The sequence below is a fragment of the Polistes dominula genome, unplaced genomic scaffold (genome assembly GCF_049000335.1).
Source record: "Polistes dominula isolate Pdom_NZ unplaced genomic scaffold, Pdom_raw_medaka contig_79, whole genome shotgun sequence".
Classification (NCBI taxonomy): Eukaryota; Metazoa; Arthropoda; class Insecta; order Hymenoptera; family Vespidae; genus Polistes; species Polistes dominula.
Window position 1 is genome coordinate 1,100,691 of NW_028300916.1, and position 26,186 is coordinate 1,126,876.

A 26,186-nucleotide genomic window follows, 5' to 3' on the forward strand; every position below is an offset into this window, starting at 1 on the left:
TTTCAGATTTATTCTATGATAACTCTTTCTCTTTTCTCTCTTTCTCATTTTCTATCTCTCTTACATAGTTTTAGCTTTTCGTAAATTTGTTTCCATAATTCGTCCAGACAAACAGAAGCAATAGTTTATTCAGAGCGTAGCGTGTTCTCCTATATGACGTTGCACTTGTTGAATAATTGACTTATACGACTTTACCACAAGTCTCGAGGGTTCGTTTATAATGAATGATATTATTCCACTTTTCCGCTAGTAAAATACAAAGGGAAACAATAACATTGGGAAAAATCTATAAATTGAAAGAGTATTTTTTTCGTTTATAACAAATTTAAGAAGAGAATTCATTCCTTTGATTATTTTATTTAACTCGACGATATTTAATCACGAGATATTACAATGGATACAATTTTATACAATACATTATTTTTAGGACGTTTCGATTAATAAAATGGTATACAAAAAAATATAAATAGTCTTCTTCAACGATTTGATTTTTTTTTGTTTGATTTCCATATTAACTCTTGTACAGTAATTTTTTCAGGTATATCCTAGAGTTAATGTTTCAATTAATAAATATTGTATTGACATACAAACACGCAATGAAGTAAAGTTAAATAAAAAAAATTGAGTTTGATTATTTGAAAAATTATCGAGACAAATAAGAAGTAAGTCAATCAATTTGATGAAAGTTCATTCATCCGAGAAAGCTTACTTTCTATCGGTTTCTTGAAGAATGTCGTAGGTCGTAGGGTCGTTTGAAGCTATTTCTTACGAGCCATTGACGCTTTTCTTCGACGAAGCCATTGCTTTCTGGCGGCTTCGATATAACGCTGTTTGCCACGGGGTCCCATGAATTCCCAACGATATGCCGCGATCTTGGCGATCACAGAAGAGGAATATTGTTTTCCGTAAAATTCGCGAAGACTTTGATAATAGTGTATAAAAGGATTGATAGATCGACATTTAACAATTGATTTTCCCTTCACATTTTTCTCTTTCATCGTTAATGTTTTCGTATTTTTCTTGTTCGTTGAATTTCGTCGAATCGATTCGTCATTAACTTCGATCAATTGCATTATTATTATTATTATTATTATTCACGATATAATTTGTTACTTTTGTTGGATCTTTCTAATATGACAGAGATACGTTTACAAATGTAATTGAAGTTGATTGCAAATCGATCGTCAAATAAATGACATAAGGATTTGTCAATAAATTCGATTTCATTTACGAGTTACTATTTATTATTATTATTGTTATTATTACTACTCACATTGCACTACGTGTATCAGGAATATCCCGATTACTTGGAAGACCATCCGAGGCTTCTTGATTGAATTTATTTCTTGCGTATGGATCCTCACCAGCTCGCAAACCACCCCTCGAAACATATCTACAATAAAAACCTAATATTATAATTTATTCTCGCGAAACACGTATCATATACTCGTATATGTATATTCACATAGGTATGCGTATGGCAACCAGAGAGATATAATTCATAGTTCCGATTGTGGATTAAACTTGCCGTTAAACGTTCTTTTTTTTGTAAGCGTTGTATTAAATACCGCGCACAACCCGTATACCCGTTTTTAGTAGTACACACAGTAACTATGGCCGATGAATTTAGTTGCGAAAATAATTTCGAGAGTTGCGAGACAGTTTTGCTTTTATGATAGTATTTCCGAATGTTATCTAGGTTCAAATTTATTCCATTTAAAACGTGACATTTTACATTTCTCATATTATATTAATTATTTAACACGAATATATAATATCAATTAGAATCCTATGTGAATAATGACAAAAAAAAAGAAAAAGAATAAAAAATATGTTTACATTTACAAAACGAAGATAAATTTCATCGAAATATTATTATATATGATTTTACTGGCTTTAATTTGTAATATTGTAATATTTTTGTCTTCCTACATATAGGTTTGACATATTACAGAAAAACTTGGAGAGCTTACCCTTGCTCGTCGAAATAATTCCACGTAACTCTTGGATCGGGTGTAGGAGCAGGCAATAGTTCGGATGACATCACAATGGCGGTACCATCTGGGTCCATGTAACCACCAGAATTTCCAGCGGATAAGGCCAAGGATGCGGGTTCCTTCAGTCGCAATGCTCTGTTTTCGTTCTACGAAAATAAAATAGTACCCCATTTAGAATTCCAACTAATGCAATAATAAGTCGAATTTTTGAATAATACGATTAGATGAAAAGCTAAAAAGTAAAATCTTCAGACTTGTGGGTGACGTTAGCAACTACTAGCGATCATAGATATCGATACACTAAGTCAATACGGGGAGAGCGAACATTCCATAGCGGAGAATAGCATTGTGCGGAAAATGGATGTTAGAGTATATATAGGTCATTGAATTTCGTATATCGGGATTCCCTTGAGACATGTTCTCTGTTTGTCTTCGAGAACACCTACGATATCTATAGTTATACATGTATATATAAGGGTACCGCGCACATGCACTATATTATTTGTAGTATGTCTGATACAAAATGAATGTACATCTTGACTTATTCTCGTTGGAGATAATACATTTGACAAGAAAATTCCATCTGAAAAATTATTTAACATTTTATGTAGATATGTTAACCAAATTATCAATACGATTATAAGAATTCTTTTCTTTGATTTTCAATTTCTTTCGAAATAATTCAAAATATGAATAAAAAGAGAGATATGTATATAATATATTGAGATAAAGAAGACGAACGAAGTGTGAAATAACTTGGCAGTGATGAAATATTTATTCACGGCTCAGGAATCGTATTAAATCGGAAACGCAGCCGGTTCGACCGTGCGCAGCAAGCTGTTGCATCCGGTTCCACGTGACGTTCGAAATCGGAGTGCGTTCTCTCGGATAAAACTTGATAAACTTCGAAACCCAACGAAACTTCATGGACGAACCGATGATTCTTCTTCGTTCCTTGTCGAATAAAAACTTTGAATCATAATATGCTATCGTCAAAAGCTTTCGTTAGAACGACAAAATTATACAAGTTTCGATCGTAAAACTTTCCCATCGTGTCGACGACGATCACTCTCATCCTATCAATAAAAAAAAAACACAAAAGATTTTCTTTTATACTTATCTCAATTAACATTAATATACATTAATATATAATAAATACATACTTTCCCTAGACATTGTCTAATAAATTAACGAGTATACTCGTCAATCATAGATAACTGGTGAAAATAACGATGAAAGAGCGATTAAACGACTAGCATTTGTGAAGTTTCGTCTCATTAATGTTCTAAGATCATGTTGAAAAGTAGTAATATTTATTAGAGTCGTAGCATAATTAAACAAACCGTAGTGCCTGCGTTAATGGAAAATAGTGTGTGTGTGTACGGTCGATTAAGTAGACCGCGGTCTTGAAGCGTGCATTAATTCGTCATTGTCGCGCGACGACGCTTTCGTGTTTGCGCCTCGTTACAGCAGAGTGCAATTTGGTGCAGCTGGCTGTGTTGTGTGTGTCGGATTCGTCGGTTCGCGTTGGTCGGCTAACGACGTTAATTGAGATAATTCGACAACGTATCCGAGTGCTACGCGCATCGCCTTCCACGGTTATCGCTTATCGATCGACTAAACTTCAGCCTAGAACTTTCAGTAGTTTGATACACCCCGTGTCAGTCTGCTTACTTATCCCTTACGTGCTAATGATCATAACGTTCCCATCTTGTGTTAATACCAAATTTACATTTATACTTTATAAATAATCTATTTTAGATGTGTATCAAATCATCAGCAATGCCTTGTACTCTAATTAGATTCCAATTGTTATCTTTGAACATTTATCTAACAAAATATACTAAAATTTAGCACCTATCTTTTATAAATCTTTTTCAATTAATCCAATTAACATATCAGTTCCTTAGTTATTTATTGTATTTGAAGATGAACATAAATTACATCCTTCTAGATACTCCTGAATCTGACATGTAATAATATGTATCTGAGTTATCGGTATATTAGCATATAAAAACTATTTGACCCTTTTAAATTCCACTTTTCATTCATCAAAGGATTCATTAAAAATCGAATCTCTGTAAATGACAAGAAGAACAAAAAAAGGAAAAAAATTAAAATAATTAATTTCAAAAAGAAAGAAAGAAGTCAAAAGAAGAAATTTCGTTGATAATTTATCAAATATTTTGATTTCTTTTCATTTATTTGATTGGTCCAAAAGAGCAGTGCACTTTCTAGATTCCCTTTATCATTTGGTTGATCAATGTTCCCATTATCTGGGGTTTGAACGAATGAACGTTGACGAAGATAATGGGTGAAAGGGTTCGATTGTGAAACTAAATCGCTCGCTCATGCGAAAGCAATTAGCTAAAGGACCCTAACTCTAGCTCCAGAGTGACCAGTCCGTCCCTGTATACAGAGGATTCTTGCGGTTAACGTGCAACTTGTCCTCCGTAACTCTCTTTATGGTTTGCCGCAAATATATACTAAGAGCATCACAATGTTTCGTAATGGATTTAATATTTATGTTGAATTTTTTCAATTGAACATTCGTTATAATAATTGAGTCGTTTATTTTGAAAGCTTGAAGGTTTAACTCCATTATTTTCTGGTTGTTCGTGGTCACTTATACCAACTTCGAGATATCTATCAATAAAGCATTTGAAGTTATAATAATACGTTCATAAGTAGTTCTCAGAGTTAGTTCAACAATAATATTATATATAAACCATTAAATGAAAAAAATAGATGTAAAATAATCGATACTTTATGTTAGATGAAAACACGTAGAACCTTCAATCGAGATTAATTGAACAAAGAATAAATAGAGAAAGAGAAACATAGAGTAAATAGATAAAATAAAGGGAGTTTGGTATTAGAGTAGAGAAGAAAGAAGTTTGGAGTAGGGATTATAAGAAGAGGTAGCTCCTTAATCTTTCAGCAATTCCCTTAATTAACCGGCAACAATAGCAAAGTGCTCGTTCGATCCTGCAGAGAATCCGCAATGCCAAGGATGCCGAGCAATGCTGCGTTGGATTTCGAATTTACTTCCATTGCCAGTGAGATTCTACACCACTCAAAACCTATCCATAGAAATCGTTTGCTTTTGAACGATGTCTTGAATTTCTATTTTTACATGAGTACATTATTTCTGTAAAAATTCTTGTTAGTTTAGAAGTGTAAGTATTAGTCCAGTGCAACAATTAATATATATATATAAGATTCTTTGGCAAGCTTTTCCAACATAACTTGAGTTCTTTTTCCGAATCGAGAAACGTAGTCTATTTGATATCGGGGACATCGATGTCTGATAGAACGTCTTGGACGGGATCTTAGCTATTTCTTCTTTAAAAAAAGCCAAGTTGAATCATTCGCTTCGTATTCTTCTGCCAATGTCAATCGCGATTCTGGCTGGCATCGACCGAACCGATAAAATAGAAATTTCGTCTAGTGGATCGGTTAGGAATCGGTGGTTCTTCTTAAAAGAAGTCTATTTTCTTTTCATTTGCAGGAGATAAAGTTACGAATGATATTTACTTGAATAATATTAAAAAAACAAATCGAACGAGGAAGGATAAAAAAAAGGTGTTGAAAAATTCATGCTTTAAAATTAATGTAAATTGTTCAATTCTTGAATTTTCTTTACAATTGCAATGCATCGAACTATTAATTATTTTTCTTACTTAAATTTGTCAACAAACGCTAGGGAAAAAAAGTACTGTCGTCAAAAGGACGATACTCTTTCTAAACTCGTGTCCTTAGTACGTTACTAGGATATCACTAAGTAAGTCTAACAAATCTCTTTCACTCGATTCGACTTGAGCAGGGTTTCGAGCTAAATGTTCTTCTAGTCGAAAAAAGAAAAGGATCTTTTCCCTTCTTCGGGAAGATAATTTCTAAGTTGCGTCTGCCGTGGACGTCTTCGTCAAGTTAGATCCGAACGAAAGGTTACTACTCTCTTTCTCTTTCTCTTTTCGATAGAAGATTCATCAGAAAGGATTATCGAGGATCCTTCTGGGAGAATAGCGAAGCATCAACTCGGAATCCTCTTGGAAACGATCTCGATGCACTCGGAGCTTTGAGGTAACGTTAATGACGAAGCTTTTCTTGAAAATAAATGGGATGAACGATAGCGTTACTCTTAGAATCAGTTGCCGGAAGAACATTTCTTTCTTTCTTTCTTTCTTTCATTTCTTTCATTTCTTCCTTTCTTCCTTCCTTCCTTCCTTCGAGTCATCGAAGGATCGAATGGCATCTCTTATCGAACCAGAGTACTCGTTCTTAAGTGCGCTCGAAGGATAGATTGATTTTGATGGATGGAGATTACTCTCTAAGACTAATCCCGAGAGACAATTTTAATCTTTAAGAGATGAGAGAGACTGTTTTGTTTCCTTTTTTTTCTTTCCTTCTCAAAAGATAAAATGAATTATTTCTTACGAATATACTAGCACGTATATTTATCACGTTATCAATTGCAACGAGTAATAAGTATACGTACAGTTCTTATTTCGAACTATTTACAAAATTGTTAGTTTTTTTCACACGGAAAATTGTATAATGCTCCCTTCCACTTCTTATCATCATTACGCAATATTTTATACAATTCATACGTATTTTTATCTTTTTTATACACATGCCTGTCCTATACATATATGTAGGAGAGTTTTAAGTGTAGCAGATGTAGACGAAAAACTAGTATTCAGTCCTTTTCTTTATATCTTATTTTTTTGGAAAGGAAAACTCTATTCAGAGACTAAAAGAAAAGATTAGGAAGGCCATAAAACCATAAACGAACCTTAGGATTATCGGGATATATTGGTGCAATAAAAAACCATGTGTGCAGTGTCGGGACCCTTTGAAGAATTTCAGATTCCTATGTAAACATATGCGATACCATAAAAAGAGTAACATTCCGATGTGCTAGATTAAGTTTCTTTATGCATAGTTCCCACTATCGAAAACTATAGGCTGTACCCGTCGGTGGACTATGGGGTGGATCCTTATGCTATTGGTTAATAAGATTCGTAAGCTCCTTCCCTCTCAAAAGGGGTGTAAGTCATTTTCAGATATAAAAAGACGTGGAAAGAAATAAGAGGTTAGCAGTATCAGTCGTAGAAGTAGAGCAGTAGTCACAGCAGTCATAGTCTTAGCCGTAGTTAGACATCAGTTGTAACAGTCACAGTTGTATCAGTTGTAAGAATACAGTCGCTCATCTAAGTTGTAACCGTAAGATTGTGAAACTAATATTGTACTTTTTCTAATACCTGTTTTAAATAAATCTTATTAGTAGGATTTAACTGGGTGTATGTTCACCTCGCACCTCTCACCCTAAATAAAATTTACCTATATATACATATATATCTTAATATATATAAATTACGTGTCACGTTGTTTGTCCGCAATGGACTCCTAAACTACTGAACTGATTTTAATCAAATTTTGCACACTATATGCAGTTTTATCCAACTTAAAAGATAGGATAGTTTATATCTCAATTTATAATCGCAATATTATTTTATTGCGAATTATTTGTTTATTAACAAAGAGTCATGATTATCTCTGTTAGTTCGATAAGATTCTAACAGATGGGGGTATAAGGAAATTCGTTGACTTAAAGACGTGTGTATCGGACTGATTGTGAGCCACAGCAACGCGTGGCGGGGCACCCTTTATATATATATGTATACTTGATCAAGAAATTTGTCTGCTTTTTCTTTTTAAACGAAAACGATAGGTTTGTGAATCGTCTAGGTTGAGATGATATCTCCTAGAATGTTCCTTACAAATATAAGCATGAAAAACCTAGAACGACCATCATTGAGGACGAGATAATAAAAAAAGACAAAAGGATGGTAGGAAGGAAGGAAGGAAGGAAGGAAGGAAGGAAGGGGAAAGATGAATATCGCACGTATCGAAAATCGAAGACTCGTTTCGGTTTTAGATCTTTCCGTACGATCCTTCTTGCACTAGAAATGCTTTTCAATCAGGAATTTCGACAGTTTTGGCGATGAGAAACTGAAATAGTAAAGCGTCTTCGTCGTGACAGACAATATTACGGTTCCTTCCTTTTTTTTTTTTTCCTATGAGATAAACGAAATTGTTCTTCATAAACATTATCAAAATTTTCTACGATAGTCAATATACGTAGATCTATTTTCAGATTGTTTATTCATCTAGATAATCACAAAAGACAAATCATTCCAATTGACAATTTCATTCATTTTCTTTTCAGTATGACATAAAAGGGAAAGTTTGAAAAAAAAAGTCGGCGTTTAAAGTACAGGAAAATTCGCTTTTCGCATTCGCAAAAATAAGAGGAACAAAAATGTTCTTCGCGAATCGAGAAAACGCCCGAAGCGTTTCTTTCCGCGTAGAAAATCGTAGAAACGTTTTCGAGTAGGTAACTACTCTTCTTTTTTTCAAAAGTCTATAACGCGGAAAGGGTAAAAAGCTTCCCGCCACGTTCCACTCAATTCTGTACTAAAATAGACCTAAACCTTTCAACTTATTTTTTATCTACTTCTTCTTTTCTTCTACTTCTCCCAAAAATTCGCATTACTTGAAGAAAAATATACTTAAATAAGTTAAACAACATTATCATAGTGAATTCTTGCAATTGCAACAGTCATGTTTGAATTGATTAAAAGTACATTGGGCAAAATGCCAATTTCTTTTGATATTCCAGAAATGTTTCACATTAGTTTTTATTCATTTCAAGTAGAAAGAGAGAGAGGAGTGGGGTTAGATGTGGTAGAATCGGTACTCCAATCACCAACGATAACGAACCACGGAGAACATTAGACGATAACTCAACGTTCATTAGAGATCCTAGTGAAATACGTGGGCCGATAGGAGTAGGTACATAGGTACAAGGGTCTATACGCGTTGTGCAAACAGTACTTGGTCGTCTATCGAAGGTACAGAAACTACGGAGAAAGCTTCTCTTCTCTGCTCTCTCCAAATGTCTCAGGTGCAGCCGAACATGTTTCCTCGAATCGATCATATGCAGTACCTATACACACTCCCTTCTCCTTCTCTATTTTGTCCTTCGATTTGATTTCCATTCGACCCCTTCGAATGCTTCCCACCCCCCATCATTCTAACTAACCTCTATTTATTGAAGTGAAAATTTCCTTAGAATGGGGCTGATTTGAAAACTGACGAAACACTTCGAAAGAGAGACAAACATATAGGATTTATGTGTGATCTGCACACATGTTTTCTTATCAAATCTTTTACTTATATGTTTAATTTTAGTTAAGAGAGAGAGAAGTTAAATACTAAGTAAGTCATGTACATTAATTAGAAAATAATTAAGCTCGGTAATTTCCCGCATCCTTAATTAGTGAAAGAAGCAATTAAAGAATAAAGTTGAGAAGAAGTAGTAGAAGAACAAGAACAAGTAGAAAACGTAGCTTTCGTTATCGAACTTTATATCAGGTGTAAATTTGGACGAGAAGGAAACACACACACACACACACAAATACACAAACAGAGAGAGAAAGGGGGTTGGTATACTTGGCCGGTATACTTGCAGTAGTTATGCGGACTCGAGCTAGAGCCCGGATCCGGTAACTTTCCATCTGATATCAAGTCAACTGGCGCTTCCTCGGACGTCCTTGATTTTGGTATGATTATCACACTCTCCCTGTTCTTATTCACCGCCCAACGTGCATTCGCTAATGGCATTTGCCTAAGCAAGAGAAAGACAGAGATACATAAATAATAAAGAAGATGGGAGTTTGCAAATGCTTGATATAATCGGATCGTTTATCGGATACTTTAATGGTTAGAACCGATAACGAAAAGTACATAATTTCAATGGATTTCAACACTGTTTTGTTGATCTTTCTCGATCGATCCAACGAAAAATAAAATCAACGAGATTTAATGAGATTCTAAAGTACAACAGACACAAAGTTACAATATTTGAGTTTATTTCAAGGATATTGGGTACTACTATTATATACGATGGATAATTGAAATGTAAGTAAAAAGATCAAATTGTACTTTGATAAACACGAATAATGTGGCATAAATGACACACGTGCATTTGTTACATTATACGAGATGTTTTTAAATATTTTACGATTTATTTAATAGAAGTTTTCTAACATGAAATTGTTGAAGAGAGAGTTTGCGGTAAAAACTTAAGCAAACTGGTAACGTCAAAACATAAATGAGATACTCTTCTTTCGTAGCATACCACCAACAAAGTATAATTTTCTATTCGTTTGTCTTTTTTACAAGAGTATAGCCATACTTTTGTTACAAATACAATAACAAAAGCGTATGATACTTTGCAAAAACTCTTCAGAGAAATCCTTTGTAAATTGTACATGACTGGGGGTAACTTGAGAAGACAAACGACGAAAAATGTAAGTAACTCCTCTTCTCAACGTAGTATTTAATAATTTTACCTTGAACTTCCTAATTGTACAAGGGTTTGCTTTAATATCAACGAGAAATGTCCATCTAGGAATATTTTGTTTTGTTTTCTTTGTAAATTCGTGTCTAAAACAGGAAGTTTCTCTCCTTTTGAAGGATTTCACTTAGTTCGAGATAAACTTTACTCATCCATAATGTATCGCGATACTTTCTCTATCCGTTCTATATACCGTAAACGCATTTCATGCATTTTCTTCATAATTTTCTAGCTGTGAATTAAACCTGTAAAACGTCTTCAGCAAATTTGTAACTGCAAACTCGACACAGAAAGAAAAAAAAAAAAATACTTCAAAGTTTTTCCACGTTGTAACGAACCCTTCCACCGAGGCAAAGAAGAAAACTTTGCGACTTATTTTTCTTTTCTTTTTTTTTTTCTTTTTCTTTTTCTTTTTTTTTTGTCAACTGGAAGAAGATGATACGAGGGGAAGTTCCAAGAAGAAGAACTTCAAAATCGTCCAAGTGCACAAGTATCCTCTCTTCAAACTCCTATTAAATGTTATTTCTCTCTACGAGCTATGGGAACACGATGGACATTATTTTTATGATAATTGTTCCTTCACCCTACATATTTATTTCATTAACTTCGTTTTGTTGCGTCCCGAGTACATACACACACACACACAAACAAACACACATACATACGACATAACATTCGTGCTCATTAATTGCAAAAGTTAAGAAAGTTTTAGACCTTTAGGTTTTCATATATATCGTATAAAATATATTCGCAAACGAATAAATGATCATACTTTAAACGTTTGCGAGTTTATCAACGAAAAACACGAAAGCTAAAAAATAAAATAACATCATTTATTAACAACGAAACTCTTCTAGTTTTCAACACATTCAAAAAGACATACGTTTCGTTCGAATAGGAGGAGAAAAAAAAGGCATTCGGCATCTCTTTTATCGGATAAATAAACCGCTGGCCTTCTCGAGTGCGTCACTAGAGAATGAATGGTCGTTTGGGAACGAGTAAGCGCCTAACCGAGGGAGTATATCGTTGGGAAGGCTTGGAACTTGATTGAGAATTATTGTCAGGGAAGCATCGAATCTCTCTTGCACCGTTAATATCAGTTACCCCAAAGAATACCGTCAAATAAACTTCATTGATGATATCAGTTGTTTTTCATTTAATCAAATTCTCTTTTTAGAAATATAATCACATTCAATCGACTTTTCATTAGTATAGTAGTCAAAGATTTCAATACACTAGTGGTCAATTTATTTAATAAATATATTATTGAAAATTTATTTCAATTTCTTTGGTAGCTTAAATAATTTACAAACAATATAGTATATTAATTAATAATAAAAGTATTGATATTTATTTAATTAGATTTATTTTAATATAAAAACAAAATTATAAATGGCAAAATAATAAAAGGTAAAATTTGTAAATTTTAATAATAATAATAATAATAATAAAAAATGTTAATAATAATTTTATTATCGAAGAAGATTCTTTACAGAGAGTAGTCGATCAGGTGAAACATCGATTTGAAAGTGCAACGCGCGATATGTAATGCTCGTCACGTGTATCCTAGGTATTGATAGCACCGACACGAATTTACTCGCGTACAACGATACGTAGCACACTTCCTGTATCCCAGGATGCTATCAAATATTCAACGACCAACGTAGGTCAGCCACGAGGTCTCCTCTACGGCTTTTCGATGGATTTTAAGCGTATCCATTCGACCGCTGAACCGAGAATACAAATTTCAGAACATTTCACGCTTGGACAAACACCGAAATGCATTTCACCGTACCCCACTAATTGTAAGCTAATTATGTTGCTAATGAGGAGGAGAATAAATTCAAACTGTCAATATGCTTCGTTAACTTGGATCCATCTTTAAGAAGAATGGTAGCAGCATAAGCCAAAAATCGTTTTCTTTTATATCCTACCGTTCATTAATTTTCCCATTTTTAATCGTTTTACTGCGAACACTCGATGGTTCTTATCGTGTCACCGACAGTCAATTTTTTATTTACGTATCGTCAAGAGTCTTTTTTTCCAGCTTTTAGTATCTCTGGAATAAAAACGAAGTGGGTATTATTCGTAAAATTGAAAATAATGGTTTTACTTTTATCTAAATATAATTGAAAATATAATTAATGCACTATTAAGCAACTCGTACCATCCTTTTATTAAATTTTGTCTAAATTTGCTTAAAAATAAGTTACATTTAAGATTCTTTAGATGTTTCGTGCTCGACGATGAGACGATATTTCATCGCTTTCTCTGGTCGATGTAATATTGTTGTCCTTCGTGATACTAAAAGGATATATATATATCTATATAAACTATGCTCGAAATTTTCATCACTTCGTTTTAGACTTGTCGGATTGTTGAGTTTATATTAACTTCACTGACAGCACATTAAAGTGAATTTTTTTGTCTTTCGTTGAATATTTTCATTGTCTTTTTTTATTTTTTTCTCTTGCACATTTTCTTTCTCTCGCGAGTTGATGTCACGATACCTTTTCTAATTTCCTCGGGGAAGATAAATTTGGTTTATTCGTAAAATGAAACTCGTATTGTGTGCACATGTATTTATATAACGAATATATTATATTAACAGCACATCCAAGTGCTTATTTTCATAAGTATTATCTTTTCTATTCATTCTCATATTTCGAATAGGTCATATTTTCATATTAACGAAAAGTATTACTATAAGAATCTTATTTGAGCGAGCAAATAAAAAGCAAGCTCTTTAAAACTATATTTCTTCTATCTTTGTATAATATTTTCTTTTCAAAAATACATACAGGATGATTCACCAGCTCTTGCCACCTAAATAGCACCAAAAGTATGATAGTAACATGCATGCAAAATTCAGGACTACAATATGATAATAGTATTTGTTTGCTAGGTTGAATAATTTTTGAGATTTATTGGACAACTTTGTTTTTTTAAATACAATGTTATATTTTAATACTTATTTTCGGATAGCGGCTGACAAGACGAATCCAATGATATGTAACATTAAATACAAAACCTGACAATGATCAATAAAAACTATTTAGGTGACAAGGGTTGGTGAATTACCATGTATATACATATGTATATTCGTAATTTTCAAAACACACGTGTTATTTATAGTAATATGAGCACGCAAGTAACCGTACTGAAGTATAATATAAACAAGTGTCTTTGAGATCTAAGAATCTATGTAGGTCACTGCGTCAATGTACTTGTATCAAAAAAAATATATAGGTCAGTGGGTCAATGTAAACACCTATTATTTACACAGGAATATCTCTGAAACTAAAAGTCGTATAAATTTCCAACAAAATTTATTCTAAAGAGAATATGTCGTTTTAGTATTTTTATAATATATTCATTAATAATAATTAATAGAAAATTTACTATAAATAATTTGTTATCAAAAATTGTTACAATCAAATTTTTATAAATTAATACTCGATAATCCCCATAGTAACTTATATTATAAACAACTTATAGGAAAATTTGCAAAGTTATCATTAATCAATTAGTTATCAGCAATAAAGAAAAATGAATTATCTTTTAAATAAATTCATTCATTCAAATCCCATGTCTCTTATAACATAGCATAATTGTGTGATAGTATAAAGTAAATGAAAAGAGATAATTTTCTTATCACTTAGTGCGCTACAATGGTTCTCAATGTATGTAAATATATATGTATGTAGAGGATGGTATATATGTGCTATATTACCTTGGTAAAATATCCCAGAATATTACTAAAGAAAAAATATTATTTTCCTTAGAGATCATTTGGAAAAAAGTCATAAACCTTTTTAATAAATTGTAGGATCTCGTTTGTGATTTACGTTAGAAATAAAAGTGGAAATGTGAAATAGGAAAAAGAAAATAAGCAAGCAAGAGAGAAAGAAAGAAAGAAAGAAATAGAAATTCATTCGTCTCCCTTTCGTTTTTCCACTTGTTTTCTACTTTTCAAGGATCTTTCTATGGGAGCTACGGCGCACACAGAATTCAAGGTAGGAGGAGGAAGAGGAAGAGGAGGCGGAGGAGGAGGAGGAGGAGGAGGAAGATCGTTTTCGATTCATGGTCCGCACACTCTGGTATTTTCTTAATACACAACCGACACCTGAAGTATTGCAGGGGTGGAAATAATTGAAACTGTGGGTAGAGATGGAGTAGTAGAAGAGGAGAGTAACCGGGGTAAAAGAATATACTTTTCAAGAGAATATATTGGATTTCACAGGAGTCGCAAACGCGCGAGAGGCACGTTACACGGAATAAATTACCGACATGCGATTTTATTTCCCCGTTTTTTTTTCTCTTTCCTAGTAGTAGTAGTAGTAGTAGTCATGCCTTTTATCTCAACGTCGACGACGTTCTCTCGTTTCTCGGAATATCAGCGATGTAAATGCAAAATATACATTTAGAAAATAACAGCTGCTCACCTCTCGTAGTAATAAAATCGAACGTTTCCATTTCTAAATCTTTTTCGAAACGAAAAGAAATAAGATAAAGTTTCTATATCCGATAGAGGTAGAAGGAGTCATTAGAAATCACTTTAAAGGTCAAAGGAATGAACCTTTACCAAAAAGTACAGAGTACATCGGGTAAAAGCACTTAAATGCTTCTTGAAGAAATAATTTCTAAAATTTATGGATCCAAAAAAAGTAGATCTTAGTGTTAGAATAGTAAAAGAAAAGTGTTAGTTAAAATTTATTCATTTACTTTAGCGCTAATACTCTTGAAGATAATTCAAATAAGAAGAAGAGAAGAAAGTTCAGTTAGAAAGGGTAACATAAATGCCTTCTATGATTCGTATCCCTTGTATAGGCACGGTAGATGGGTAGGGGGAGGACTCTATGTATTCTATGTTCTACTATGAACGATCGTGAAATACCCTCCTACCATTCTCAGAATCCTAGTACGAAGAGCTTCTGGACTGTCTAGAGAGTATAATGGAACTTCCTGACATTTCGAAAGCACGGTGTGTTCGGCCTTTGTTCCAGACGTAAGAGAATGTCATCCCTTATTGCGACTACCCTTCGGCATCGGCCATTTCCTCTCGCGAGAGAACATCGAGCAAACTCTCTCTCTCTCTCTCTCTTTCTCAATCTCTCTTTCTCTTTCTCTTTCGATCGAATGCGAGTAGTTTGGCATGAGAAAGAGAGGGAGGATTCCATCCCCGAACGTTATCGGAATGCAAGAATTTATTCCTGAACATTTGATCGAGTGCTAGCTGGACATTTTTTCTCCCTTTTTAAACGAACTATAGTTTTGGTCGGCATCTTAACGCTAGCAAATGCGAACACGACGACATCTAATTTCTATTCCACCTTCACCTCCACCTCCTCTTTTTCCTAGGATTGGCTCCTTGTCATTGTCCTCGTTCAAACGTTTAATCGAATTCAAACTGTCACGATTGTCGCCGACGACACGTTCGAAAAACGTATTTTTAACGAATATTCTACGTTATCACCTTTAAAACGTTCGAGTGTGTCTGGTTTTTTTTTTTTCTTTTAATTAATAAACAAGCGTTTTTATTCTATCGATCGATTTATATATTACACTTTTCAATGAATTTTTTGTAACCAATTTTGCAGATCACTTTTATAGCAGATTTCAAATATATTGGTGTTACTTTTAAATTATGGTCTTTGAAATATTGCTTTCAATTAATCAAAAAAAAAAAAAAAACGTCCCGTTAAGTATTACCTATTTGTTAGAAGGAAACAAATGAAATCATTTGAAAGACTTAATTACTTTTTTTTTGTGGAATTTCGAAAAAGGTAATCAAAGAAAAAAATACCCATGTTTTTACGTACGTTTGGTTTGTTTGTACAAATCAAAATGAAATTGTGTTTTAAATGTTCTAAATAAAATATTGTTCAAACACATTTACGATGAAATTTTCAAATCTTTTACAATATCAAATTTCATACAATATGTAATGAATGATAAATGACATGAATAAAAGACAAACGATTACAAATAAATGAAAAAGAAAAATAAAGTAAGAGGAATAAAAACCTGGCTTATGGATTAGTAATTTGACATGGTGAAGAGGCTTATGAATTATAAAAATGCATTTCAGTAATATAATAAAATCTAATCCTTTTTTTATATCTTTATAACCATCTTATAGTATTAAAATAGATTTTAAGATTAATATTACATATGTTATTGAGTTCAAGGCTATTGAGTTTAATCGTATGATTTACCTGTCATTATATGTGCCCATAATTATGAAAGTGATCTAAATCATATATCTCTTGTTTCGAGATATTTAAAGATTTATGCTTGAACACTATATGAATTCTATACAATATTGAAATAACAAACATTATCTAACGATTCATTTTTGATAATATCGTTTTCAAATTACATTGAATTTATTTAGTTTATAATAATGTAGTGCGTAATAACTGATAAACTCTTTTTTTTTATTAATTTTGACTTAGACCACTTTCATAATTATAGGCACATATACATTATTCACTATAAGATCTATGCTTGTTAATTTAAGCAAGTGTGATTTTTAATGAAATTTAAGATAAATTTCTTTTAGTTTAATAAACTTTTAGATTTTTTTGATTTGATGCACTGTGAAGGTCGCTGTAACTGCAGCAGTGGAAGGACTTTTTTTTGGGGTCTCGGGAGATTTCGAATAACTCGCTTAATTTTCAATTGTTTGATCCACAAATTTTATCATATATTTATTACATATCCACAAATATCTCCTTCAAAAATTAAAACATTTAATGAAGTAGTTTTTTTTTTAAATTCTAAAAAATCACCTTTTTTCAAGCTTTCACACTAGTGGTGCCCTTTTACGAAAATAATAAGAAAAAAGGTTCTTTTTTGGGGCCTTGGGAGATTGCAAATAACTCGCTTAATTTTCAATTGTTTGATCCACAAATTTTATCATATATTTATTAAATATCCACAAATATCTCCTTCAAAAATTAAAACATTCCATGCAATAGTTTTCTTTAAAAAAAAATTCCGAAATATCACCTTTTTTTCAAGCTTTCACACTAATGGTGCCCTTTAAATAATTTTTATACCTCAACATAAAATATCATTTTTAAAATATGCATATGTTTTGGAAACAACATCGTTCCACTTTTGTCAACGTCAGACAAGGTAATCAAAATCAAAAGGAGGAGAGAGAGAGAGAGAGAGAGAGAGAAGTAAGAGATGTGTAGGAGGATTCGGGAATGGAAAAGCTATCTCGCGAAATGACGAATCCAAGTGGCACGCGACTACGCGTCTGTACACATTGATATCCTCCAGGGATTAATTAAGCCGCGGTTGCTTCTCGTGAGGCACTCTTGCGAAATAATGCCATCGGATGTATTAAAAAGCTTTTCTTGTATCTCTCTCCTTCTTTCTCTCTCTCTCTCTCTCTCTCTCTCTCTCTCTCTCTCTCATTCGTACTTGTCACGTCGTGAAATACAAAATTCATTTATACAGATGAATTGTACAGTGGATGTTGAAAGTTTTCCTTTGTATACCAATACATATTTTACAACAAAGTTTTATGAAATTATTATTCAATTTTATAAATTAATTTATCAAATTATTATTTAATATATATTATAAATAATATTTTATTAATTTATTTTATTACAATTTTTTTAATTTTATTAATATTTTTCTTATAAACGAGGAATATCAACTACTTTAGAATAGATAAGGATGCATTAAATAATAATATTATTTATATAACAGATAACAGATAACAGATAACACTTTATTCCCATGTTTACCCTCGCGGGTTTTAACATAGCCTCCTTGCTACAATACTACTTTATTTCCTATTCTTTTCTCCTCGCTATCCTCTCAAAGACCTTGCCACCTCACACATCTCCTCTACTAAACACACTTTTTCCCTTTTTCCAAAGCCTTCTTCCAAATTCTTCTTCTCCTTCTTCCTTCTTCCTCTTCCTTCTTCCTCTTCCTTCTTCCTTCTCCTTTCTCCTTTCTTCCTTCTCCTTTCTTCCTTCTCCTTTCTTCCTTCTCCTTTCTTCCTTCTCCTTTCTTCCTTCTCCTTTCTTCCTTCTCCTTTCTTCCTTCTCCTTTCTTTCCTTCTCCTTTCTTTCCTTCTCCTTTCTTTCCTTCTCCTTTCTTTCCTTCTCCTTTCTTTCCTTCTCCTTTCTTTCCTTCTCCTTTCTTTCCTTCTCCTTTCTTTCCTTCTCCTTTCTTTCCTTCTCCTTTCTTTCCTTCTCCTTTCTTTCCTTCTCCTTTCTTTCCTTCTCCTTCTTCCTCTCCTTCTTCCTTCTCCCTCTTCCTTCTCCCTCTTCCTTCTCCTTCTTCCTTCTCCTTCTTCCTCTCCTTCTTCCTCTCCTTCTTCCTCTCCTTCTTCCTCTCCTTCTTCCTCTCCTTCTTCCTCTCCTTCTTCCTCTCCTTCTTCCTCTCCTTCTTTCCTCCCTCTTTTCCTCCCTCTTTTCCTCCCTCTTTTCCTTTTTCCTCCTTCCTTCCTCCCTCTTTTCCTCCTTTCCATTCCAGCGTTAACAGCACACGGTGTTCCCAAGCGGTCACCCATCCAAGTACTACCCGTGCCCAGTGATGCTTAACTTAAGTGATCGGACGAGAACTTGTGTTTCCATCACGGCAAGGCCGTTAACAATATTATTTATATTATTTATAAAATTAATAAGAAAAAATACAAAAATTAATGTGAAAATATGTAGACAATAAGTAATTGTATATCTTGTAATTTTTTAACTTAAATTGTAAATTTTAAGTGTGTTATATTAAAAACAAAATGCAGTATATGTATATTTATGGATACCGGATATGGAAATTAATGTCTTTCTTTAAAAAAACAAAAGCACTGAAGATAGAAAATTTCTTGTCACCTTTTCTCAGAATTCACCGATTGGAACATTTTTCCAGAAAGCAAATAGCTTCGTAAGCATTTCCCTTTGCTCAGAATGAGCCCTTTAAAAGTATTACGAGAATTTACTTTTCGATTATTATTATCCTTATGTGTTTTTATAGTATCACCATGGTTTCAAACTAACTTTATCAGACTTTATCAATCGGTTGAGATTAATCGTGGAACAAATCACGTTTTATTAGATAAAAATAGTAGTAAGGCTTTCTTGATAAGCACGTAGCATTAGAAAAAGAAATCTCAGGCTTTTTTCTCTTCTCAGAACTTTCTACTTTCTTGCATGAAAATCGATAAAACGACTACCAAAGAATGCGACTTCTTTTACACTCGGCTTAAGCCCTTCGACTTTTCTCCTTCTTTCTTTCTTTCTCTCTCTCTCTCTCTCTCTCTCTTTCTCTCTCTTTCTTCTCTTTCTCGTATACCCCTTCTTATTTTTCATTGTCTCCTTTGAAAGAGAAAAAAAAAAGAAAAAGAAAGATTCAAGACGAGGCAACTTCTATGAATCCAAACGACGAAACTCGGCGTTGCAGCATACTCGTTTTATATTCTACGATTTGAGTCTAACCTTCGATTTTTTTCAATCCTTTGTGCCTTCTCCTTGCAATCCTTTTTCTTCTCGATCTAATATTATGTTCACAATCGTAGATTTAAAAAAAAAAAAAAATATATATATATATATATATATATATATATATATATATATATATATATATATTTATATTGGAAATAAATGATTAAGGTGAAGGCACCAGGTAGTCGACACGTTAAAAGAAATTTTTATTTTAAACAGTGATAGCTACTTGCATTTTTATTAAATGCGTGAAGATATTCTTTGAACTTCGGACGTCATATAACACAAAGGATATTGAAAATAATAATAAACATTAATGGATCAGTAGTTGACCATTTGTGAAAATGGACAAACCAGTAATTGACAATTTTTTGACCACTTATACCAGAACCAAAATCAATAAAAGCGATCATTTTAATTTAGGAGAGTTGTTTGAAGTATTAGAAGAAGAAAAAAAATGATAAAAGAACTGTAAATAATGTAACATAGTCGAGTAAAAGTTTTTCGGGTTTAATGGGATTCCAGGAATACCGATAGACGATCCTGTCCGCAATGTCGTTAACTATGGTGGTGCATTACTGCATCCGTGGTTGCTGATGCTAGGGGCTCGATAGGGGTGAAACGATAGTGGGGAGTCGTTCTCCGCTGGATGGTTCGAGAAATCTCGGCAGAGGGGTTGCGCCATTGTTCCGAAATAATCGCAGACTACGAGGTGAACTAGGAAGACTATGATTCGGAGGACTGGTTCGAATGAAATGGAGCGAGTCACGAAACGATATGTCGTTTTCAAAGAAAAGCAAATCTTTTAAAGTTATTTCTTGTCTCAAGGGGTATATAAAACTCGCTCGATTATCTTTCAATTGCAGTGATTATCTTACTGTACTCTCGATTATTTATCTTGCAACATTTTCACCATTTTTTTCTCTCATAAATCTGTATGACGAAAAAAGAAGCTAAACACAACTATTATTATTATAAAAAAAAAATTTGTTAATTTAACTGTTTGGAGCACGGTGGGATTAAAATTGTCCCCCCCCCCACTTCTTCCATACATCGTAATGGTGCATTTTTAGTTCCACCCTGAATTATAAATAAACGTGACAAAAAAAAAAGTACAACGAATGGAAGTATCGAATGGATTGATTCGAAAAGCGATAAAAAAAAGGTCGATTTTTTTGTATTTGCAGGACGAGAGAGTGAGAGAGAGAGAGAGAGAGAGAGAGAGAGAGAGAGAAAATGCACGTATGCACGTGCACGTTCGATTGTTTCGAAATAATCGGAGACAACGAAGCGGCCCGTTCGAAATGGAGCGCGTTCTGAAACGTACGGGGGTGGTTGGGGAAGGGTTGGGGACCACGATAACAACGTGTGCCTTTTATCCCATCGGAGCTGCTCGCGCAAAAGCTACGATATCCGGATAATCCGTTCGATGCATGCACGTTAGCCTCTCTTCCCCTCTAGCTCCGGAGAGGGTGCTGAATGCGAAAAAAAATCAAATAAAAAAAAAAGATCCACATGAGAAACCGGTTGAAAATTTTCGCCTGGCTATGCGTGTTTCTAACGAATAGCTACGGTATCTCCAGTAAATGCCCATGAAAAGCGAACCATTCTAACTTTTCCATCTAGTTTTCGATGGACTACTATTTTTGTTTCTTCTTCTCGCTTTTATTTATTTATTTTTTTTTTTTTTTTTATTAATTTTTTTATTCTTTTGACCTAATCAACTTTTCATCTACAGAATCGACGATTTTCTTGAATTATTTTCTTTTTTTTTATTATTTTTATAATGGTTCAATACTTTCATAGATGTTCGTATATTCAATTACACTATATCATTGTTTGAAATATTGTCTGAATTGTTTATTATAATTTTTGTAAAATATTACAAATTAATTTAATTTATTATTTTAATTAAACTAAGAATTTGGTTACATTGAATTATATTTTTTTAGTTAAAATTGTTTGTCTGCGATAAACTTCAAAACTGAATATTAGAAATTATTATAATAAATATAATAAATATTTTAATATAAATAATAAATATAAAATATAATAAATATTATTATATAAATATATAATAAATATAATAAATAAAAAATAAATAAAAAAATAAAAAATTAAAATAAAATATGCGAATTATTAGTTTACTTTATTAACAAATTTTATATCCTCAATAAAATTGATCTAATTTATCTATCAAAGCACAAACAAATAAACATATATTAATAATAAATGTATATTTTTATTTACGATACACGTAATTTGTTCATTTATCGTTGAATATTTTTTCAAAGTAGATGCATAGATTTTTGTCATAGTTGTTGTATAAAAAAAAAACTAAACAAAAAGTATACTATATCTAAAATAAAGTAACATTGCAGATTTAGTAGAATTTACTATGTATCTAGGATGTGTGTGTTGGTCTATTTTAAGCAAAGTTTAGATTCAGCAATGGCACCTATACCTACACCTATACCTACACCTATATCGTACGAACCGTACAAATTTCTCTCAGTTCGGTCGATCGATCAAAATGATCTGTTTCGCTTCATCAAACTGTCGCTACGCATACAAGCTCGCGGCTTAATCTCTATGTGTATATCAAGCAACGTCAGACCTATTTGCCGATGTCAATGGCTTACAATCGGTTTTGCGTTCGCCGACATCGACGTAACGCTAGAGGATTAAGAAGATTTCGAGATTAAATCGAACATCGTTTCTTTTATAATAATTCTTATTTCAATCCTATACCCCTCGTTCCCTTCCTCACCCCTTTGCAACTTGATACAACTATCCATTACAATTCTCAATTTAACTGATCGGAATTTTAATCTAACGTATAATTGCAAAGTCAAGCCAAACACTTGAAATATTTTCAATGCAAATGATGATGATGAATAAAAATCTTGCAAAATTTGTTTTAAAATGTTATCATTGTTTGAGTATATTGAAACTAAAAAAAAAAAAAAGAATTTGCAATATAAATTTTTGTCCACCAATGAATAAAACGTTGTGTGATCGACGTTTGTCGGAAAACGACGGAATAAAATAAAAAAAAAAAAAAAAGATAAAAATAGATTCAAAGCAATCAAGTGTAAGCCATGAACGAGAATTGCATAACTTCAGTAAAAATAAATCGTTTCATTTCGAAAAGATCAAAGTACGATTCTTTCGAAATCAAAACTTGTTTATATTCAACTGTCTTTCTCTCTTTTTTTTTTTTTTTTTTTAATTGCAAATGACGCATCATCGATTCGTTCGTTAAAAAATAGTCCGCGCAATTTTACAAAAGCCAAATCTAGGATCGCGAGCAATTTAACGGACGGCAGGATATTCGTTTTTCTTTTTTTCTGTTTTTTTTTTCACCTTGTATATGTTCTTTTTCTCCCTGGAGGAAAATCGGCGGTTAGCTTAAGCCGTAACAGAGCCGCGTGAATGCGGCCATTGTCTATCGTTGAGCGTGAAGAGGAAAAACGAGACTGGGAAACGAAAACCAGAGAGAAAAGGGTCAAAGAAAGAGAGAGAGAGAGAGAGAGAAATGGATTGAAGATCTGTGTTACAAAACCAAGGACGTGTTACTTGAACCGTGCACCTCCATGAAATAACTTCGTTAAAATAGTTTTCGATCTTTCTTTGCTTCCGTTAACAACCGTCGATGATTCTGAATGCCGAACAAACCGTGAAAATTCGAAACGAACGAACGAACGAACGAACGAACAAACGAATAAAATCGAACAATATATATATATATATATATATATATATATATATATATATATGATTTCTTTTATTTTGTATTTTTCCATTAATTTATCTTCCTTTCAAACCACCCATATATTATAATTGTATTATAAAACTAAACGAAAAGATAAAAAAAAAAAAAAGAAATAGAAATAAAAAAAAATTAAAACAATCATTTCCAAACACAATCACGTTGCATTGTTTTCCATAAATGTTCGTGCCAATTTGCGATTAGTAGCGGGATGCAACGAAGAGTATAAGCAAGAGTATGCGCGGAGCAATTTAGCTGAATGTACCGTTGAATGTTGTTCCAACTTGTGTTACATACCGCAGAATCGTGCACGTCGATCAATGTCTCTAACAATGAACGAACTAAAACCATCGATGCGCTGCAAATGGTTTGTAATCGTTTTCAAACAAACAACAAAAAATTACAAGAAAATGGCAAGAAATATTAATTGTTCGCATATAAATGCGTACTTTGTCTGAAGAATAATATTTTCCAAAGAGTTGTTATTATTATTATTATTATTATTATTATTATTCACGAGAAATGCAACTTGGCACAGAGTGGCGATGCAAAACACGTGTTTTTAATAGACGCGTCATGTAAGAGTAGGTGTTGCATCTCTCGTGTTGGCCTATATAAATTCTTCAAATTCTTCTCAACGTTCAATGCACTTTAGTATAAATCGTATACATTCTTCATTTTGTTAAAGTTGATATAACAAAATGAAAATTGTATGAAAAATCTATGACAAATCTTATCTAACTTATAATGTTTTTAACACTTTGACTGATACAGTGGTCATTGGTAAACTATTTGAACTAATTACAATTGTAAAATTACAATGAAAATTGATATTGAACAATTATCAATTTTTATCATTCAACATATCAAATAAATAAGTTTCATTTCTATGAAATGTTGAATGATAAAAATACTTTCGTTTGATTTTAGTGTAGCAGTCAACTTTGACTACCACACTTGTTTACAACTTTGACTAACACTTGTTAAAGCTACTATCTGATATGTGTATAAGTATAAATAAATAAATAAAAAAAATATATTTTATAAAAGATAAAATGTAGTATTATCGAGACGATTAGAGAGATTTATTCGCGTGTTTGAATCTCGAAAGGATACGTGTCAGTACTCGAGAGGAATTCTGTTAATTGAACGAACGGTCAAGCTGACTGCATCTATCGGACAGTCGGATAATTCGGGATCCAATTTTAATCAAATTACAAGCTTGCGACTGGTCGTTTTAGTTCTGTGTAAGATCTCATTTCGATCGCAAATGCCGAAAGTCGATGGATCGAGCTTTCTCAAAAGACTTTCTCGGGTTAACTTTTACGAGTCCATGACGAACAAGAGAGAAAATGGATAAAAGCAAGAAGAACTTGTGGACTAATTAAAAATTCAAGCGTAACGAAGGGAAGCCAACTTCTGAGGGATGGAAAATAAGAAGAAGAAGAAAAAAAAACGGCCACTTGAAAAGTATCGATTTTTAATTAGCGACTTAATCGGCACGTCTTTCATCTTTACGAATAAACATATTGCGACGGTCGTGCATTCTACTTCAACGATTTCTACCTTTTTATAATTATTTTCGACGAAACGATACTTTGCGTTCCATTTATTACGAATTAATTGTAAGTAAGTTAATTAATTAATTAAATGAAATATCTATACGCGAAATTTGCGCGAATCTTTGTCAAAAAAAAATATATATATATATATTTTTGAAATGTACTCTTTCTTTAAATGCTACGTCGAAATGCTTGCGATTCAAGCGGCAAACTTAAAAAGTAACCGACGAAAAAGATAACACCGTGAAGCAACTTTAGAGACGTGCACGAATTCGCAAAATACTCGAGAGTGGCGATCGTAAAAGAAGACGTAAAAAGACGACAGAAATAAAAGTAAAGAAAAAAAAAAAAAAGAAATAAATATCTATATGCATTTAATAAATTTTTTTATTATTTTCTTTTTGCCATTATATAGTGGGGGGGGGGGAAGAGGGACAAAGAAAAGACTGCAAAGTAAAACGAAAAAGAGGAGAAAAATAAATGTAATTAGGTGAGACTACCTTTCCTCCAAACTACTTTTATTATTATTTTTTTTTTCTTTTTTGTTTAAACCAGGAAAACGAGAAAATGAAAATTACAAAGGGTTAAAGTTTCGTAGAAGCTATTATGTCGTAATTTATAATACGTTTACGAGAAAAAAATGTTAATAAAATAGAGTAAATCCATCAACTTCTTCGCATTTCAGAACTACCTTCTAATCCCTCTCTCTCTCTCTCTCTTTTAAATTTATTTTTCTTTCAGCCAATGAAAAATTTCTATTCAAAAAATAACGCAAAGTAGAATTTGTTTCAAGATTATCACGAGTCCATATTATTTGATCAGATATACAATTTTTCTTTGTAAAGAAATAGATCGTTAAAGAAAACTTTTTTTTTTGGTCTTTAATTAATAAAGAACTTTTCGTTAAAATATAATAGCAAAAAATGAAGGAAAGAAAAATGCAACAAAAATATATAGTTT

The 26,186-nt window shown here is 32.6% G+C and overlaps 1 protein-coding gene and 1 non-coding gene across 4 annotated transcripts in view; both read right to left on the reverse strand.

Moving 5' to 3' along the window:
* Pgant2 (polypeptide N-acetylgalactosaminyltransferase 2) overlaps positions 1-26,186 on the reverse strand; it is a 120,829-nt gene that overhangs the window by 23,145 nt on the left and 71,498 nt on the right. The window contains exons 2-4 of one of the 3 annotated variants that reach the window (XM_089170546.1): positions 9,533-9,690; positions 1,974-2,143; positions 1,274-1,393 (exon numbers count right to left, since the gene is read on the reverse strand). In XM_089170546.1, coding sequence (XP_089026672.1) covers positions 1,274-1,393; positions 1,974-2,143; positions 9,533-9,580 — 338 coding nt within the window. In that variant the 5' untranslated portion in view covers positions 9,581-9,690. Of the gene's footprint in view, positions 1-1,273; positions 1,394-1,973; positions 2,144-9,528; positions 9,691-26,186 lie in introns of those variants that run through there. The other 2 variants (XM_089170547.1, XM_015335984.2) reach the window with 2 other exon arrangements.
* LOC149033068 (5S ribosomal RNA) lies at positions 18,931-19,049 on the reverse strand. Its single transcript, XR_016176076.1, has one exon. It is a non-coding gene; the product is annotated as a 5S ribosomal RNA (ribosomal RNA).